We start from the raw sequence: 20,077 nt of genomic DNA on the forward strand, positions 1-20,077 counted from the left end.
GGAACTCTTGCAGTCAAAAATAATCTTCAGAATAAATCTAATGAGAATGAACACGGTGTCATTATTAGCACACAACAAAGACATGCTTATTTTGAGCTATGTTGATTTAATGATTCTGAAATTACTCAAAGAAGATTCCAACCAAACAACAGCACCAGAGAAAATAATGTTACCTACAAGATTCACAGCACTGCTGTCTGCCAGTTAATCTTTGCTTAGCACCAACTAAGCCTTTTCTGCCCTAACAGCTATCTAGCCAGCAACATGTCCAAAGGATTTATTGTTATAAGTATGTAAGTATGTTTGCCGCTACATTCTTAGTATTTATACATCAGTATCTGTCTAGCTATCTATCTAGTAGGGATGGTGCCGAATGCATATACCATATTTGGCCACACTCAAAGAATGTGTTCTCTCCAAATGTTTTCTCCTCCCGAATTTGGCCAGTATTCTTTAGATTCAGATCTTTTCTTCCCAACCTGAAATTCTCTCAGAAGTCAGCACCAAGTTTCTTTAGACACACACACACACCTGCAGAGAGACAGCAAGTGAGAGTTTCCCTTAACACTAGGTAGGCCAAAGCAAAGCCATGGGGTTTTGGAGACTTAAAATTAAAATGACTTCAACAATTGTAAATGCTATATATTTCCGAAATATTTGAACCTAAAATGACTACATTTTTTAAATGAGAAAAAAAAATCAATTCCGTAAGGAAATACAGGCAGTTGGTACCATTTTCTTCACAAGGTTTTCACTGAAAGTGAAACTTTGAATAAACTGAATGGGGCATGATGACATGACAACTGTGTAAAATGTAACTGCTCTGTTTGGTCCCACCAAAGCTGTGCGTTCTCTGTGGAATTGATAATAGGAGAGGGACGGTGCATAGGCTATGTAAAAGCACACTCCAAGGAGAAGGGGGGAGAAATATGCTGAATTCGTTATGACCAGAGAAATATTGCAATTTGTATTTCTTAACTTTTTATGCCCCCAGCCTCCGGCCATTTTGTGTTTATCCATGCACGTTTTAGCTCTTTTTTCAGTGTTCCTGTTATATTCCTTGATACATTTTCCCTTAGCCAATATAACAAAACCACTATAATTTAGAAATACAAACTTTGAAATTGATTCAGTTGGCACAATTGATTGTGTGCATTATTCAAAGAAAATAGTTTTGCAATATATGGTTTCTTAATTGTGATAAGTTCGACATAACCACACAAGCGCAGAGTGGTGAGATACAGTTTATTTTGTACAGCGGCACTATTGCTGTTGGTCGCTATCCTGGTAGCGTTGCTGTCTCACTGTAGGCAATGCAGATAAAGGTTTAGAATTAGTCACCTAACTGCCCACAGTTGTGACTGCCGGCCGGTTAAACCACTCCCCATCTCTCTGCCTGCAGCCGGAACCACAACCACGCTGCCCCCTCACGATAATCTTCATAAAATTAGGTTGCTGCTGGTGCTGAAATCAACGCTGTAATGCAGGATACGTCATTTGCCTGATGAAGACCCTGTAGGGTTGAAATGTTGCTTTTTAGTCAATAAAGTATTGGGAGCTGTAATCCAGTGTGGATATACATTTTCCTTCAATCTTCACGTGTACTTTTATCCTGCACCTGGCCTAAAAACAGGTTGGATGTGCACACAGCTACTCTACTGTAATCAAACAATTCACACGTGGTCAAAGTGCAGATTCAGAGCTTTTATTAAAGGGTGTTCTTATACATTTTGGTTTCACCATATAGTAATTACAGCACTTTTTATATGTAGTCCCCCATTTCCATGTTTTTAGACAAATTAACATAATGTCAAATAAAAGAGTCATGTTTTGTATTTGGTTGCATATCATTTGCATGCCATGACTTCCTGATGTCTGTGACTTATCAACATCATCAGAGTCAGGATATCTTATTTTCAGGTTGTCCTACAAGCGATAAAAAACCCTTTGCATTTGAATGGATCTCTATGGGAATTGGGGGGTGGGACTAGATTCAGCTGTAAATTATGCTGATACAGTATGGAACACATTTGTTGGCTAAATGGCTTAAGTCGTCAAGGGTCCAAGGTATCAAATGAGCCTCAAACCACCGTGCTACTGCCAGATATGCAGTAGATACTACAAGCATTGTTTCTCATAAATATTTTTTCCATTGAGTTCAACAGGAAAATCAATCAGGAGAAACAATTCTTGTATTAATCATTTCCACAACTTCAAAAGACTCACCCGGAGCCCTCACACAATGTCAACAAATACCAAGTTTGGATGCTACAGTAAATGGTAAATGGACTGCATTTATATAGCGCTTTTATCCAAAGCGCTTTACAATTGATGCCTCTCATTCGCCAGAGCAGTTAGGGGTTAGGTGTCTTGCTGAAGAACACTTCGACACGCCCAGGGCGGGGTTTGAACCGACAACCCTCCGACTGCCAGACAATCGGTCTTACCTCCTGAGCTATGTCGCCCACAGTGTCACATGACAGGGGGCATAGAGCATCGCTTTGCATCACGTTTTTTTTTTTTACGGCTCTGGGCTGCCCCATCTCTGTGTCCCACGGAGGCATGCTGCATGCCTATAAAAAGTAATAAAAGTTTGGGTGATATGGCAATTTAATTTGGTCTAACTTTAGCAATTATGGGCTACTCGTAATTATGCAGCCCCAACAGCAAAAATAAAACAATTTTTTTTTTCCTGTAGAGGGGCAAATGGGCTGCTGCTCGGGCAACTTTGGCACGGCCTTGTGCACATCCTTGTTATGACATACCATCTACACATTCAGTTAACCAGCTACAATATAGCCAGGCCATATGGATACAACCAGATTCTTCTTTGAAACCACAGATACATTTGACCAAGAAAATTCACCCCCTTGGACAGTTACTTGACAGTGGCACACTGCTAATGTCATTAACTGGGAAGCGCAAGGTCAAACGATCGAATCCTGCCTTGCCCTCAGGCAGATTGTTTCATATCTTACTTACATTTTCTTACTCTTATGTTTGCTAACTAATAATTGTTTATTGCTTTTGTGCGTATCAGAATATAAGAATCTTCATTGCATATGTTTACCAAAAGTCACTCATGGGCAGCCATATTCATTTCATGATGGCACATTTCTTGATTTTCTTAAAAGGTTACACCAGCTGACCACTGTGCCATTTCTACTAACTGTATTCCTTCACTTGGCTACTGTAGAAAATGTTCTTATCAGCAAATGGCAGGTTCCTACATTCATGTTACCTCGCCCTGTTTTATATCTACCGACATATAAACAATTACTACGTATGTACTGTGTGCAACACCCCATTAAAACATTCCATTTAAAAAAGATGACTCATTCATAATTATCACTACTAGTAGTGAACGTGAGAAAAGTACATTTGTACAAGAGTTTTCCTATGCAATTTAACGCCATACTTCAACAACTATTTAAACAAGTAATTAGTAATACTGTCTGTTTTATATACCGTTAATAATGAAACTCATCTCAAAGTCAAAGTGTTTTATTTGTTAAGTGCACAGTATAACACAAGGTCATTCTGAGCAAAGAAATTCTTATGACATGGCAGGCAGCAACTACGTACAAGCAAGACAGACAAAAATATCAAAAAATATCAAAAATATACATAATATTAAACATTGGCAACAGTATCAGCCTGTACAGATAGGGGATATGGACAATGAGAACAGTATTAACGAGTATTAAATATTTAAATATTAAACATATAAAGTGCAGGAGTGCTGATGAATATGTGCATAACATTGTGATAATGTACATTGAACATACATAGGAAGTGAAGGAGCATCCATAGGAGGTCATGTGATCAATGTGATCCCTGAGATTAATGTTGCTGGTTAGTCTGTGATCATGTCAGTCTTTACCTACATGCCCATTCTGCTAAAAACATATTGTTTCAACTACTCAATTTCATAATTTCTCATAATTTCTCTCGTACTACTGTTATTTCCTGATATGCAAAGATTGCTGGGACATATATCGGTGCTGCTATTTTCCACTCTCAAGTGTTCCTGTTCCTGTCCTTCTCAAATTCTCACGTAAGGTCAGTAATAGCTAAGGAAAACAGCAAAAAGGAGTCCTGCATACAGCTAAGCGTATCAAAATGCCTTATAAACCTTAGAAACATTAAAAGTGCATCTCAACGCAATAACAAAAAACAGAGCAGGACAGAAGGGTACACAAGTTGTGACCTAGGGAGCTCTAATTCAACGAGCTTGCTGATAATTTTGTCAATGAAGGGTCGTTTGATGGCCATCAGATAAGTGAGTATATACACTGGGGACACTTCTTTTGGTTTTCTGATGGTGCAAGCCTCGTTTATACTTATGCCACCGCACCATTTGTCACAGTCATAGTTTTATATATACAGCAAAGCGAAAGTGCTAAACGGTACACGTCGATCAGACTGTACAAATTCACACAAGGATAGCCATAATCCACAACTGTTTCTTAAAGGGTTACTTTGCATTTTTAGACCCAGGTCTGCTCCGCAGCTCATCACGATTCATGTCCTCAACTTGACCCCCCAAAATCTACCTCTGCCCCCCAAAATCTCGCTCTGCCTCCCAATCAAGCCAGTCTACATCCGGGACTGCCTACGCTGTATGCATGTTTGCATGTATGTATGTGTACGCATACTTGTCATAGTCTACATTTATATGCATTACTGTTCTCAGTTTCTCATAACAAACACTTTGCAAAAAGAAATGTTATCCCATAAAAAAACATGTTTTCAATGTAGAAAAATGCCAAGATACATATACAAAGCACTGTCTATAACTCATTCATTCAAACTGACAAAAGCTAGGCCTGCCATTAAAAGTATTGATATCAAAATAACGGCAAGGTACTGTACTACAAACTATTTAGGCTGTCTTGCCTCACTGAAATTAAAGTCGGGCTGAAATTGCTTCACTTATATTTTGTACTACCCTTGGTGGTAAAATAGGCAGTGTCAGCTGTATTATCAAATCATTTACAATTTATAATTTTTTGTTTTGAATTGTAGAAATAGGTGTTTTAAAAATCACTGCGCTACCTACTGTGCTTTTTCCCCACATTTTTTAAATTGCCGCTTATTGACGTCAGGAAGCGGTCTCATTTGCATACAGCGTGTATTTGCTTATTATTGACATTGAGGGCTAGGCTGCATTTGCCAATGTCAAGTCTGGGAAACATGGCACCTTGCAAGCGGCATTGTTGTGTTGAAGGATGCACAAATACTGACTCACTACCCGCAATTCCAAAGGACACAAATGTAAAAAACAAGTGGGTAGAAGTTTTATCAGGTTCATTAGCGTCAAACAACATGAGTCTGCAGTCAGCATTTTAAACCAGATGACTTTTTGAATTTCGCGCAAAAACTGAATGGATTTTGCAAAGAACTGAGACTGAACCCTGGAGCAGTGCCGACTGTCCAGTTGTAGTGGGGTTGTCTCTGCGTTGCGTTTTTTTGTAAGATGACACGACAACTGCTGCGTGGGATCTGCATTTATTGCTGTACAGAGCGATAAAAATATTGTTGGAAACAGGTTCGCTCACAACTTCGCTCTCAATGGCGTGATAAACGGATATTGTTGGTGACAGGTTCGCTCACAACTGCGCCTATTAAAATATCCAAAACGTCTTTTAATGCAGGTATGTAAAACACATGTACTTTTCCTATGTGGTACAAAATAAAAGAAAATGTATATTATTCTGAGAATGGCATGGTATTATCACTTCGGCCAAGGCTGTAGTTGACTAGCACCATACAGCAACTTTAGCAAATAGCTATAATAAAAAAAATGCACGACAGAATGCAACTTAAAAATAGGTTGAGCAGTCCCCACAATTCGACCAAGCACAGTATGGAGCAGTACGGAGGATAACCACAAAGTAAATTTCTTGTATTATTATATTTTGGATGTGTAATTACTGAGTGTATGAATTACCTTCGCCTGGCTTACAAGGAGGATAGCTAACAGCTACATTCGCTAACTTTAGTTGGCATACCTGAAAAGCAATCTTAGCATCAACATAATTATCACACGAAATATAAAGCAACAATTCAGGAAAGCTGAATATTATTTATCTAGCTAGCTATAGAGATTTGTTGACTTTGTACAATATGACAACTCATTTAGCTTTATCTATCTACTGAAATGTAGCTTGTCACCCGATTATTTTATTTTGATGGCTGTCACAGTCAACATTATCAGACGGTCCGCCCACTAGCTGTCACTCAAAACGCAAGGAGTACGCCCTCGACCCCGCCCACGCAGTATCCAACCTCCATAGTAACATGATAGTAACATTTTTGTGATATGTCCAAAAGTATACATTTTTATCATTAAAAAAAACATTTTAAAACCATTTAAAAACAATTTTTCAATGGTATAGAATATAAATAATGATACAGTATTTCAAATTTCAGTCCGACTTTAAAGAAGCTGTATTCTAAAGCAATGCTACCCAATGTTTCCTAAATTGTTTCAAGTCACTTGGCCCTGTGTTTTTTAATCTTACCAACTTACAATGTCATTCAAACTTTTTGCCACATCAAAGTGTCAAATACCTCAAATTGCCTCATGCAAGACATTTAAATGAATGTACAAAACTTCTGGTGTGTTTTTTCAACACACATTTTATGCCTGATTTGAAACAAGTGTTACAACAGTTTTGATTTAGACATATCAGCTAACTCCTTGTCATCCAGAGATCTAGCAGAATGATTGGCTACTGCTCTACACAGGACCACTGATGTAGTTGCTCCATTAGAAAGTAAAAAAGGTTTTGAGAATAGGCTTGCCCCCTGTTATGCCAGCCAGCAAAGTTCTCAACAGCAGCAAATTGGCCACATTTCACATCAATCAAGTGTACCTGATTGTCAGGCAGAAGCCGTAGGGAAGGGAGGGAATAAAACATTTTAATTTTAACTTTAATGAAATGGCAACCTACCAGCATGGCCTCTGCAATCGACTGGTTGATCGCGATCAACATATTGGGAACCCCTGTTATACAGCAAAAGCAGGCATTTATCTCATTGACAAACCATTTCATTCTGAACAATATTTGTCTACCTTACATGAAACAAACTAAAAGTTATATTAATTATGCCATAGCCTCTTTATGCATTAAAAACAAACACAAAAGAAAATAGCCTACTATACAGACTAATTTGGTGTTTGCCATATGCATGTGACCAGGTGGACATTTCTTTTCCATTAATCAGAGGACTGAATTGCATGTGCCCAGTCCTGAAATGGCTACTGTAGCAGCAGTATATAAAAAGGTATTGACCGTGTTACATTTATGATATGTTACATTCATAGCAACTCTCACCTATATCCTTAGTGAAACATGGATGTCATTAGCCTATAGACCCAGGATCGGCAACTGGCGGCCCGTGGGCCAGATCCGGCCCTCTAAAAATATATTTTGGCCTGTAAAAAGCTTCCAGAAAAAAAATTTGTAACAGTACGGGTGCTAGGACCCAGGCGCAGAGTGGGAAAAATAAAAAATAAAAAAATAACACGAAACTCAAAAAGGGGAAAATTAACAAATACTTTACTATAGACAGGCAAACAAGCAGGGAATAGACAAGGCCACGATGGGCAAAAACACAAACTCAAACAAAATCTAATGAAACAGAAAACAAGAGGAACTCACAAACACGGGCAGGGCAGAACACGGTCAGGGCAGAACACAGGCAGGCAGAGCACAAGGGCATTACAAACAAACACTTCTCAGGAACAAACACAAACAGGTAAAAAACGCAGGCAGGTAGAAAGGGTCTGAACAAACGCAAGTCGGGAACAAACACAAGGAACCAGCACCTGAGTCAAGGGAACAGAGAACTTAAATAGACAAGGGGTAACAAGACACAGGTGAACTCAAAAAACAATCAAACCAAAAAAGGAGGGGATAACAAGACACAGGTGAACTCAAAAAACAATCAAACCAGAAGGAGGGGATAACAAGACAAACAATAATACAATTAACAGGGGGGAACAGGTCACAAAACAGAAGTGCCGCCATCTGGCGGCCCAACAGGGAAAACGCAGACAGGAACACCGGTACATGACAAAATTATTATTATATATTTTTTTACATTTAAAAATAAATAAATAAATAAACTGCATATAAATGTACATAGACCTAGGTTATAACAGGTTATAATAGGCTCAATAACATATTATCAAATAGAATTTCAAAATCCCCCATCCCAAACTATCGACAGTTGTGGCTACTCATTTGTGAAGACGCAGGTAAAGCCGTTGTTGGCATTTCAGCAGCCGGAGCAAAAATCTAATTAGCCCTATTTTGTTAAGTAGTCTAATGGCAGATCAGCGTGTTTTAACGGTCTCAAACGCATAATTTAAAGGCAGAGGGAAAAACACACGACACCAGTCGATTCATTTATAACAATCAGTTTAATATAGGCCTACTAGCCTACCAAAACCAACATAAATATGCCTTATAGGCTTTACGTTTCATTTGTGCATGCTTTGTTTATAGAAATGTATTTTTATTGCGACTCTAAAACTCACTGGCAAAAATGTGTCTGACAATGAAAGTTATAGCCTACTAGCCAAAAATAAAAAGGTGATTAAAATGAAAAGTCAGGAAATACAAAATGCCTAAAAGATATGTCTAACTTTATATGGCCAACACATTAGGCCTATTTCAAATAACTGACAGCATCAGTATGCTATTAAAACATAAAATGAAATTAGAATTAAAATGAAAAAGGCGATGTGAGGCCCCGTTTCCCACTGGGAACAGACGACTACAACAACAGAAAAAGGTCTTTGTGTTGCGGGCTGGCGGGAGTCGAGACTCGGGACTGGGATCTGTCATCTGTAGCCTGAAACAAACAGAGAATACAAATTAATCAACAATAAATAGCCATGGATTTAATGTACCACCACAAAAAGGTTTTACTTTTAATGTGTCACTTGTGTCGCTCAATGTGAAAAGTTGCATTTCCCCTGGGAGACAATCTTTGGGATGTCGTGTGTAACGGATGTCAGCGAAATGCACAGGCAGTCCTCCAGTGATTTATTTGACAGTCTGTTTCGTTTGTGTGTTCTGATGGCATTCATCGATGAAAAGGACGACTCACATGTGCAAGTCGACCCAAACATTGTGAGCAAAAATATTGCTAGTTTCTTGATTGTGGGGTATTCCTCAGAGCATGATACCCAAAAAGAGCTCAGCGATTCGGCACTCCTGAATGCATTTCTGGTCTGGCTGGATGTTTGAAAGTCAATCAGTTCTAACTGAATTACTGACTCGTCCAACAATGGCATCACCTGTTTCGCCTGTGAAAACCATTCTCCACCTGCGCTTACTGAGAACGGGTCACGTACAAATGCGATGACATCCTTGGGAATGCCGAAATCTTCGAATCTGGTGGAGAAATTGTCCCTTAGCTGCACCATGAAGTCTTTCATCGTCCCTGTGACAATATCGCTACCTGGTCCTTCTCCCAGCCATTTTTTCAGAGTGCTGAAGTGCTGTAGCTTTCCGGATGAGATGTCTGAATGGAAGAGGTCAAGTTTCTTTCCAAACGCATCAAGCTTTTCAATCAGGTCCAGAACTGTTTTGTTTCTTCCTTGCAATTTCTCGTTTAATGCATTCAAGTGACAAAATATGTCGGCCAGAAAAGCGACATTAGAGAGAAATTCCTGGTTTTCCAGAATGTGAAGGTGGTCAGCTACTGCCTTCAATTTGCTTTTCCTAAGGAAATTCACAACCTGGTTCTGCAGCTCGCAGAATCACTTGAGCGCTTTTCCTTTACTCAGCCAGCGCACGTTGTTGTAAAGTAGCAGATCATTGCGGGTAGCAGGTGATTCTGACACGAGCTGTCTGAAAAGACGGTGTTGGCAGGGGCGGTTTTAATGATTTGGAGGCCCCAGGCAAAGACCAACGTGAGGCCCTTCTCCATTTTGCTTAACGCAATCATAGCTAGTGAAGAAAAACTATTTGGAGACAGCTCTTTTCATTTAAGAAAGCCACAGAACTAAAGGACAGACCCAAATGAGAATTCTAACTGTTCTAACTGAAGAACTTCAAATGACCTTCCGTCAGTTAGAAGACAATATGGCAAGAAAAAGATTATAAGTATATAATCTTTCATTCTTTCAAGACAAAAGTTAGTATATGCTTTTTGATAAAGCATTTGAACATCCACTATTCTCTAGGGGTAAAAGTCCCGGTCCGAGCGGGTGTCTGGTTTGTGGTGGGCTGCTGCTGTCTGTCGGTGTCGCCTCTGACACTTTACTCCCACACTGTAGCTGGTTCACCACAACCAGCAGAGGCAGTAACGCTAGAAGTTGTAGTAGGTGCGGTGGGTGCACAACAGGCTGAGGCGCAGCAGTAAGGCTGCTAACGTTAGCTAGCTCAGCTTCTTCAACTAACGTTACACCTGTTTTAACATCAGCTAGAGTGAGAGCACCTATTTTCGACCACCTTCGTTCGACAGACAGGAAAATGTAAACTGATTTGCAACTATATATGAAATAGGCAAAATATCGGTAACAACCTGTACCTAGTTATGTAGGAAAAAATGTCCTTGTTATCCTTCAGTGGTTTTTTTTTTCAGTACTTTCGCGATTTTTTTATGTGCCGGCAAGTAACTCAGAGGTGGTCCAGCACTAGCTTTTGGTTGCTAAGGGGACGTGTATCGACCAACCCATATAAATTAATGGAATTTAGCATACTGTATAAGTGTCCTGTCTTGCATATTTGAGGTTAATATGAGAAAGGGTGGTCGCTATCAGCATGTCTAGGAATCTGTACATATTCACTGTTGTAACCCAAGTCGCAGAACGCAAAATAGCCGTTAGGAAAGCAGTTTGAAATTATGAAGCAACGTCTGCGCCATTTGAATTAATGGGCCGCGATGAGATAATTCAGAGCGTGTTGCTTGTCTTAAAGTTGATATAGTAAATAAGGCTGTATTAATATAACTAAATATATATGTATGAGGTTGGTTTTTTACGTTTAGACAGTTTATTATGTGTTTTTTTTACAGGACTTGCATTTAAATAGGTAACCATGTCCAGTTCTCTCTAATAAATACAAAGTAAATACACTAGCAGTTAGGGTGGCCGATAATAGGTGCTCTCAGTCTACGTGTTGCTCCTCCGTTGTGGAGTCTCTGGCTGTTTTACTAAAGAATTTCAGTTCAGCCAAACTTTCCTTAAACTGGGCATCTTCCTTCTTCCTCTTCTCAAATCCACTTTGAAAATGCTTTAGATAGTGACAAACAAAGATAGTGACTGTCTATCTCTCATGGTAACTCGAATTATACGTCATTGATTTGGCGCAAATGCAGCATGCAAATGTACAGGAAGGTTGAGGTGGAATAGTTGGTGATAATAAATATTGGCAAATATAGATATTTAATTGGATAGGCCCACATTTACATAGAGACAGATTTATTTTTTATCTATTACAGATTTTCATTTGTTTGGAGTGACAAGAAAGTGACAAAAAAAGGAAACAAATTCACGAGGCCCTTTGGCGGACGAGGCCCCAAGCAATTGCCTACCTATGACATATGGTAAAACCGCCTATGGGTGTTGGGTGCTTGATGTCCCTCGGACAAAGTTGATTATTTTCATGATTTTATCCATGACATCTTTTAGTTCTCCACTTAATCTGGCACACAACACATAAGATAAGACAGTGGTGGATAAGACAGTGAAGGGCAGTAATTTGGGGAGCGATCGCCTTTAATCTACTAACGTGGCCTTTATGTCTTCCAACCATTGCGGGTGCCCCATTGGTGACAACAAGATTCACTTTTTCAAAAGACAGCCCGTGCTGTGTGAATAATTCTTCTAATTTAGAAAATATTACGTCGCTGGTGGTGTGGCCCTCCAGAGGAATTAAACTAAGCAATTCTTCTCTGAATTCTTCTCCATCAAAGTAGCGGACGTAGACACACAGTTGTGCTATGGCGGTGCTGTCTGTTGACTCATCAATCGCAAGAGACATGTTTGTGGATTCCGTCAAGCATGGACCTTTCCACATCATCGGCCAGTACATGGATGCGACGTGCGGCTGTTGTCGCAGATAAAGATACTTGTTTGACTGACACGATAATGCCTTCAATTGCCTTATCTGTAGGCAATTCTTCCAATACCGTCACCATGCATTCTTTGAATATTTCACTGTCGGTGAACGGCTTGTTGTTTCGTGCAAGAACCCAAGCAACTTTTAAAGATGCACATTTGGCTTTCTCTTGTTGGGTGATGCCACAAATATTAATTTTACTACCCTGATGGTAGTTTGATTTTAATGCTTTGATTTTCTTGCGTCGGGCCTCTGACATTGGTGGATACATTGAAGTTTGCATGCTTTGTGTGGAGATGGCGTCTCAAATTATACTCCTTGCTAACGGCCACCGTTTCGTAGCATATAAGACACACGGGTCTGGCATTTACAAACGATGGTAAAACGAACATGTATTTCTGTGTCCATTCTTTATTAAACGTGCAGTTCTCATCATCCACCTTTCGTTTTGGACCTTTTGAGAGCAACATTTTCTTTTGCCAGCAAGCAATAAAAATTTTTTCTAGCTAATTAAGTTGGGTTAGGCATGAAATCTTCCAAGTGTAGGCCTAGTGTTGCCTTGGCTAGACCATCACCGTTAGTCTTTTTCCGACCAATACGCAACTACTGACGTCAAGGTTGCTAGTCTTTTTCCCCACCAAATACGCAGCTACTATGTATGTTTTCGCAGTGTGATCAGGGTAATTACATAATGTTATTGCCATTAATTAAATTGCAATTCTTTGTTACATTACATTTGTGGTAAATTTTCAGTGAACAAATTATTGTAATTACGGTCTGGCCCGCCCACCATCTGCAAAAAATGTTTTTGGCCCGAGGCTAAATGTACTTGCCAACCCCTGCTATAGACTGTGCTCAAAACTATCTGACTATTAAGTTTCACAGTCTGACGACAAAGTTCTATGAATAACCATTTATAAACATAAATTTCACTCAAATACACACAAAAATGTTATGAGTAACAAGAATAGCCTGTCCCTATTTACAGCTTGTCACTAAAATGTGTTTTCCTCTCCTTTCCTGTTAAAATAAGAGTCGCGGTAATTTGACTGCAAGCTGCTGTTCTAGTTTGTTTGTTCATCCCGCGGTCAAAGTGTTAACAGTCAGATATGGATTTGAGTGCTCACATTTGCTACGTGGTGGTGGATGTGCAAACAAGTAGTTCCTGTGGAAAAACAAAAAATATCTTCCCTTGCCTCTGCCGGGCAGCAGCAGTGCCAAATGAAACCCTAAACCACTGTATGTGCTTTCTTGTGCTGATTGCAAAAGTGGCAGAACATCCATTTAAGAAAGAATTCAATTCAGTTAAACATTATTGTTCAAACAAGGGATATATGACTTGCCAGTAGTTTTAAAAGACAATGATAAAAGAGCCCATTAACAACAAAAAAACACAATACTGACAACAAGCAACAACACCAGCACAACAGAGATCAATATTTTGAAAATAGGTATATTGCATTGGAAATTTAAAAAATAACCTATGTTATGAAGCTGTTTGTTGTCAAATTGGGATGGCAGGTATGCCATCCCGCCAAGTTACGCCTTGGCGGGGGCATGCCCCATACCTATACAGCACCAAGAGTTTGGCACTTTTCAGGGTTCCCCACAGAAATAACCACAACAGCCACAGACACTCAGCCCTTAAAAACACTACATTCTGTACATTCTGACCCCATTTCAACAGACAGATTTCATAAACAACTTCACATGTCCACACAATAAAGCCCCAAACTAAGGGGATTTTGCGTTTTCTCCTTCTTCTTCTCTTTCTTCTTCTTCTCATTCTTATTTTTCCTGCCGCATATCCCACAAACAACATGTCTCCCCATTGGACATTTTACCGACACCAGCCAAATCTTCACCTACACGACCCAATCAAAAACTCCCATACACACGCAAAATACCCATACCTTTTTACTATGAAACATTTTCAGTACAAACAGCTAGTCTGCCTGTGGCCTAGTGGGCAAGGTTACAGTCTTGGGAACATAGGGTGCTAGGTTCAAGCCCAGCTAGAAATGTGTTTTTGTAACCTGCTTTTACTCTCACTAATAATTGTCTACTACTTCTCAATTATTGCTTTTGCACCATATCTACCCGCCGTTCACCGAATGTATACACTGCATTATGACGTACCGTCTGCACATTCAATTATTAACCGGCTACAATATTGCAAAGCCATATGGATTCAACGGGAGCTCTTCTGTGCTTACTTGCCTGTGTTCTTCTTTAAAACCACGGACAGGTTTGCTAATGATATTACACGCATTGCATAGCCATGTCATGGTGCTGCCCTAACAAAGTCACAGACTGTTAAACCTCCGGTTGAAGGATTGAATCCCGCCTCGCCCTCAGGCAGATAAGTCCCTCTTTTACACTAACGTTTTCTTACGCTTATATTTGCTTTACCAAAACTCACTCACGGCCACCCATATGCATTTCATGACGGCAAATGTATTCCTTTTATTAAAAGGTTACATCAGTTCACTGCTGTGCCATTTCTATGAACTATATTTCTTCATTTCGCTACCGTACAAAACCTTCTTATCAGCAAACGCCACGTTTCTACATTCATGTTACCTCGCCCTGTTCTCTATCTAGCCACATACAAACAATTACTATGTATGTACGTTCTGCAAATCCCCATTAAAACATTACATTTAAAATCATGATTCACTCATAATTATAACTACTAGTACTGAACATGAGAAAAACACATCAGTGTAATAGATCTCACACGTTACTTAACCCTCCACTTTAACGGCTAGTGCTTTATAGCGACTGTTATATATACCATTCGATAAGGAAACTAAGCTTGCTCATGGTCACTCCATTTACTTCGCAAATACTCTGTGATCATGTCAACCTTCACCTACATGCCCATTCTGCTAAAAAAAACATATTGTTTCAACTATGCAATTTCATCATTTCATCCTAATTACTCTCACGCGGTTGTTATTTTCTCATATGCAAAGCCTGCTGGGACATATGCGTCTGCTCCTATTCTCCACTATCAAGTTTTCCAGTTCTAGCTTAGCAAAACAGCGAAGAGGATTCCCACCTGCAGATAAGCCTATCAAAATGCCTTATAAACCTTACAAACACTAAAAGTGCATCTCCACGAAATAACAGACAACGGAGCAGAACAGAAGGGTACACAAGTTGCGACCTAGGGAGCTCCAATTCTATGGACTTGCTGATTCTTTTGTCAATCAAGGCTTGTTGGATGGCCGTCAAATCCGTGAGTACATACACTGGCCATATTTCACCTGCGTTTCTGATGCGTTTACACTTATACGCCACCGCACCCTTTGTCACAGCCACTGTTTTACATATATAGCAAACTGAAACTGCTACACGGTACACGCTCATCAGACTGTACAAATTCACACAAGGATAGCCATAATCCACAACCATTTCTTACAGGGTCACTTCACATTCTCACTCTCATAATAAAACGCTTTGCAAAAAGAAATGATATCTCATCAAAAACACGTTTTCAACGTACAAAAATGCCAAGTTACTCACACGTACAAGACATACACCGTCTATAACTCATTCATTCAGACTGTCAAAATCCAGGCCTGCCATTAAAAGTATTGATATCAAAATGACACTAAGTTACGGTACTACAAACAATATAGGCTATCTTGCCTCACCGAAATTAAATAAAATGTATTCCAAAGCAATGCTACCCAATATTTCCTCAATTCTTTCAAGTCACTTGGCCCTGTGTGTATAAGCATGCAATACATGGACAGGCCAAACATATGTGTGGATGGCTTTCTCACAGTCAAGATTGATTGAATAGGCATCTATATGTCCAATTTGTATTGGTATGTATGTATTTCGCTGCCCAGCATTTCTGTTGCGTGAATGATTGTATGTTCCTTGGTATAAATGTCTGTTCGTAAATGTGAATGTAACATGCTGCGAGGGAAATGTCCCCATGGGGATAAAGAAGTTCTCTATGTATGTATGTACAATATGTATTTGACATGCAGCATTTATTGTACGTAGCAAATATACAATAACTTGTACATTTACTCAAATTCAGTTCAGAAGCAAGTACAAACATATGTTTCCTGGAGAAATATGCTTCCTGTAGTTACTCACCAGCAGTTTTCTCCATGAATTTCAATGTGTTCCATGGCAATTTAAAATATTTCACACTTTGATCTGACACAAAGTTTGCATGACATTGTAAAATGCTAAGATTACAAAACACAGGGCCAAGTGACTTGAAAGAATTGAGAAAATATTGGGTAGCATTGCTTTGGAATACATTTTATTTAATTTTGGTGAGGCAAAATAGCCTATATTGTTTGTAGTACCGTAACTTGGCGTCATTTTGATATCAATACTTTTAATGGCAGGCCTGGATTTTGACAGTCTGAATGAATGAGTTATAGACAGTGTATGTCTTATACGTGTGAGTAACTTGGCATTTTTGTACGTTGAAAACGTGTTTTTGATGAGATAAAATAATACATTCACCATGGTTGGTGATGTACAGCCATGGTTGAAACTGGAAATGTCCACCCTTTTTGTATCCCAGCCACTCTTTCTGTGTCAACTATTTTCATTTGACCTTTTATCATTTTCATCCTTCATCTCACCTCTTCCTTTGTCCTCATTTTGCTCCTGCCTCTCATCTGCTCTCTGTCCTTCCTTTATGATAGCCTGTCTGCCATTACGATGCTACCCTACTATAGCTAGCTGTCACTGGCTACTTTATTGATTTCACTCCTCAGCCAATTCTTGGAACTTTACTTCAGCTGATTCATCTAGTTCCGTGCTAACATGTCATATAAGTGTACCATAAAAATACAGTCACCCACCACCTATATGTGTTTACCACTCATAGCCATGCTTGCAGCTGAGCTACGGATGAGTTGGGGAGACTGTACAGGTATTGATAGACCTATGTTTAGGGTTCCCAGGGTATCCCAGACTGAGCCAACATTACACAAGAAGTGTGGTGTGCTACATTTACAATCATCCCATCACAATAAATATTTATCTTTCATTTCCTTTAACATTCGCAGACATTACATATTACAAGTTTATTTAAACGCAGAAGTACTCCAGGGCACAACCCCTGCAAGTTTCATGCCTGACTATGAACAATATGATAAAAGAATAATGTTCTGTTCATAGTAGTGTCAAGGAAAAACATATTGATAATATATACAAGATAATACAGACCACAAGCTTACTTGTTTGCTTCAACAAAGTTATTCTGAGCCAATGGGTCTATTTGCTTCTGAGCATAAATAAATCTATTCTAGTAGTTGTGCCAGTAATTCAACAGTGGCACTGTGCTACTGAACTAAAATGATTACTTTCTGAAAGCCCCCCACTGCATGTGCAAATTCTTAGGTATTAACAAAAATGGACTAAGGTTCTATTAAGGAACCTAAACCAGAAATAGCAGGGGGACCAAGGTGCTTTAGGTGTGTTTTATGAATTTTAGGCAAACAATAGCCGTGTTTCCATAAACGTATTTTGATGCGCATTTTGCCATTTTGCACATTTTGCTATTTATGGAAACAGCAAAATGCACAAAAAGTACCTCAAATTCGCAAAAAAGTTTTTACACTCGCTTGAGGTGGTTTTTGCCTTTTTCGAAAAAGAGTTAATGCGCAAAATGAGAAATGGAAACAGTTTTTTCGAATAAGTTCTGACGTAGCGAACATTTAAGTCACATGACTGAACAGCTGTTTCCATTATCAGCATGAAACATGGCAAATACTAGCTGACATGAAAGAACAATTACAACTTGCCCAACTGAAAGTAATTCCTGAAGACCTCTCTCCATTTTTCGCTATAGTTTTTCGCTCGTAGACTTGTTTTGTTTCCAATTTGCAACCCCTTCTTCTACTCTGTTTTTTACAGCCATGTGTAGCGTAGCCTATACCGCCAACTTCTGACGTAACTACGCTTTGCGTAGCCTGGTTCATTCGGGGGCGACATAGCTCAGGAGGTAAGACCGATTGTCTGGCAGTCGGAGGGTTGCCGGTTCAAACCCCGCCCTGGGCATGTCGAAGTGTCCTTGAGCAAGACACCTAACCCCTAACTGCTCTGGCGAATGAGAGGCATCAATTGTAAAGCACTTTGGATAAAAGCGCTATATAAATGCAGTCCATTTACCATTTACCATTCGCTCCAAACCAGTTAATGGAAACACTCTTAATTCGCATTTTCTTTTTTGCGATATTTCAAAAGTTCGCTTAAAATTCGCTTGACAATTTAATGGAAACATAGCTAATAAGGCACTATAATTATATTCTTCTACAATTCCTGTTAGCTTTCACCTCAGTTGTACCCTGCTCAACCCATTATATTTGCTGTCTACTGCTTTACACCAGGCTGGCCAGTGGAGGTTGGGCCCCCCTTTATAGCCAGGTTCTTTGCGAAATGTCTTCACATTGGGAAAAAATGTTCTCGCCTCCGTTTCAGGATTTTCTCCCCACTGGGGGTTTTTTTTATCTTATGTACCTGCTATTTGGGGGTTCAGGCCTGGTGTTTTCTCTGTTTACTCTTTTTGCTCTGTCTCTTGCCTTGCTACTCTGTGTCTTTGTGACAGTTCTCTGTAAAAAGCACTATACAAATAAAATTGAATTGAATTATTTGAAACAAAAAGAAAATATTTTCAGAATTAGCTGATCACCATGTGCACTCAAGAATAATCAAAATCTCTTTATGAAAAATTTGAATGGAATCAATCAACAATAATTAATTAATTGCAGTTTGGGCATCTGCTAACTGGTTCAAAATTTGTTCAGATTCACATAAAAAGTTCTGACTTTTGCTTGTGTTAGAATGAACATAAAAAACGCCAGGCAATAATCCACAAAAAATATCAAGAGAGGCGTTTAAACATGACGAAATGTTGACTTTAGATTAACCCTTATTTCAGAAACAGTTTCATCTTTTGGCTACTACTACTTTAAACAGTAATAAACAAGTACTTACTTTACTTAACTAGTAGTATTTTACAGTCATTCCAATAAAGCTAGCTATCAGCTGTATTTATTTGTGTATATAAACTAAATTTATTTATGGATCTGCTGGATTTATTTGTGGATCAGGATTTATTTATTTATTCCTGAGACAGTAGTACCCCTATATTTTTTTATCTGTTGTTGCTGAACTGTTTGTGTAAAGCACATTGAGTTGCTCCTGTATGAAATGTGCTCTATAAATAAAATTTGATTTGAATTACAAACCCAAAATGGCATAACTTGGAATTAATTAAGATGATAATTTGCAAATAAAAATTATGAAATGTGTTATAAATAGATTCAGTTATATATTTGTTTGTATTTGTATGTGTTTTTATCTTCCCATTTCTATTATGTAAATTGTGACATTCATAATATAAAAAATCTTATATTCATATTCAGATATTTTGGCACTCATTTCGTATGGTACTATGATTTCCATGATATCCAGGAGATAAGCAGTTTGTGGATTGATCCATATGTGGTTCATGTATGTTTCTCTTGTTCCTGTTGCACTTTATTTGTGTCCAGGTGTAGCAGGTCACAGTGCTTCACATTCAAGTGGGCTTTGTGCCCTTGTCCTTCCTGTATGTCTGCCCTGTTGGCCAGGCTGTTTGCGCTGTGAGGACGGGTCCCCCTGCAAGGTACAAGAGGACTGGTACCTACGAGCAGCCGTGTTGACTGTGCAGGGCTTCTTTATGTTTATAGTCTTCATCAGTATGCTTGTAACATACCAGTTCCGCAGGAACAAGGTGAGTGTCATTTCAGTCTACATGAATGATTGTTTTACTGCTTAAGTGTCAACAAGTTTCATGTATCTGTGTTACCCATTCCATATTTTGGCCTGTTTTCCTTTGTCCTGTCATTGCATGGCCCATCATTTGCAGAAATGTACACTATGCTGCAGTGACAGATTACACTCTCATTTCCACCTACACAAACTGTACTGTATACCAACAGAGAGGTTGGCTGATGGTTCAT

At 39.0% G+C, this 20,077-nt stretch overlaps 1 protein-coding gene across 3 annotated transcripts in view; it reads left to right on the forward strand.

The window, feature by feature from the left end:
- Positions 1 to 20,077, forward strand: part of gpr179 (G protein-coupled receptor 179) — a 170,863-nt gene that overhangs the window by 73,364 nt on the left and 77,422 nt on the right. For all 3 annotated transcript variants that reach the window (XM_064321447.1, XM_064321448.1, XM_064321450.1), the window contains one exon: positions 19,628 to 19,848. In XM_064321447.1, coding sequence (XP_064177517.1) covers positions 19,628 to 19,848 — 221 coding nt within the window. The remainder of the gene's footprint in view (positions 1 to 19,627; positions 19,849 to 20,077) is intronic.

Source organism: Anguilla rostrata, chromosome 2, assembly GCF_018555375.3.
Source record: "Anguilla rostrata isolate EN2019 chromosome 2, ASM1855537v3, whole genome shotgun sequence".
Classification (NCBI taxonomy): domain Eukaryota; kingdom Metazoa; phylum Chordata; class Actinopteri; order Anguilliformes; family Anguillidae; genus Anguilla; species Anguilla rostrata.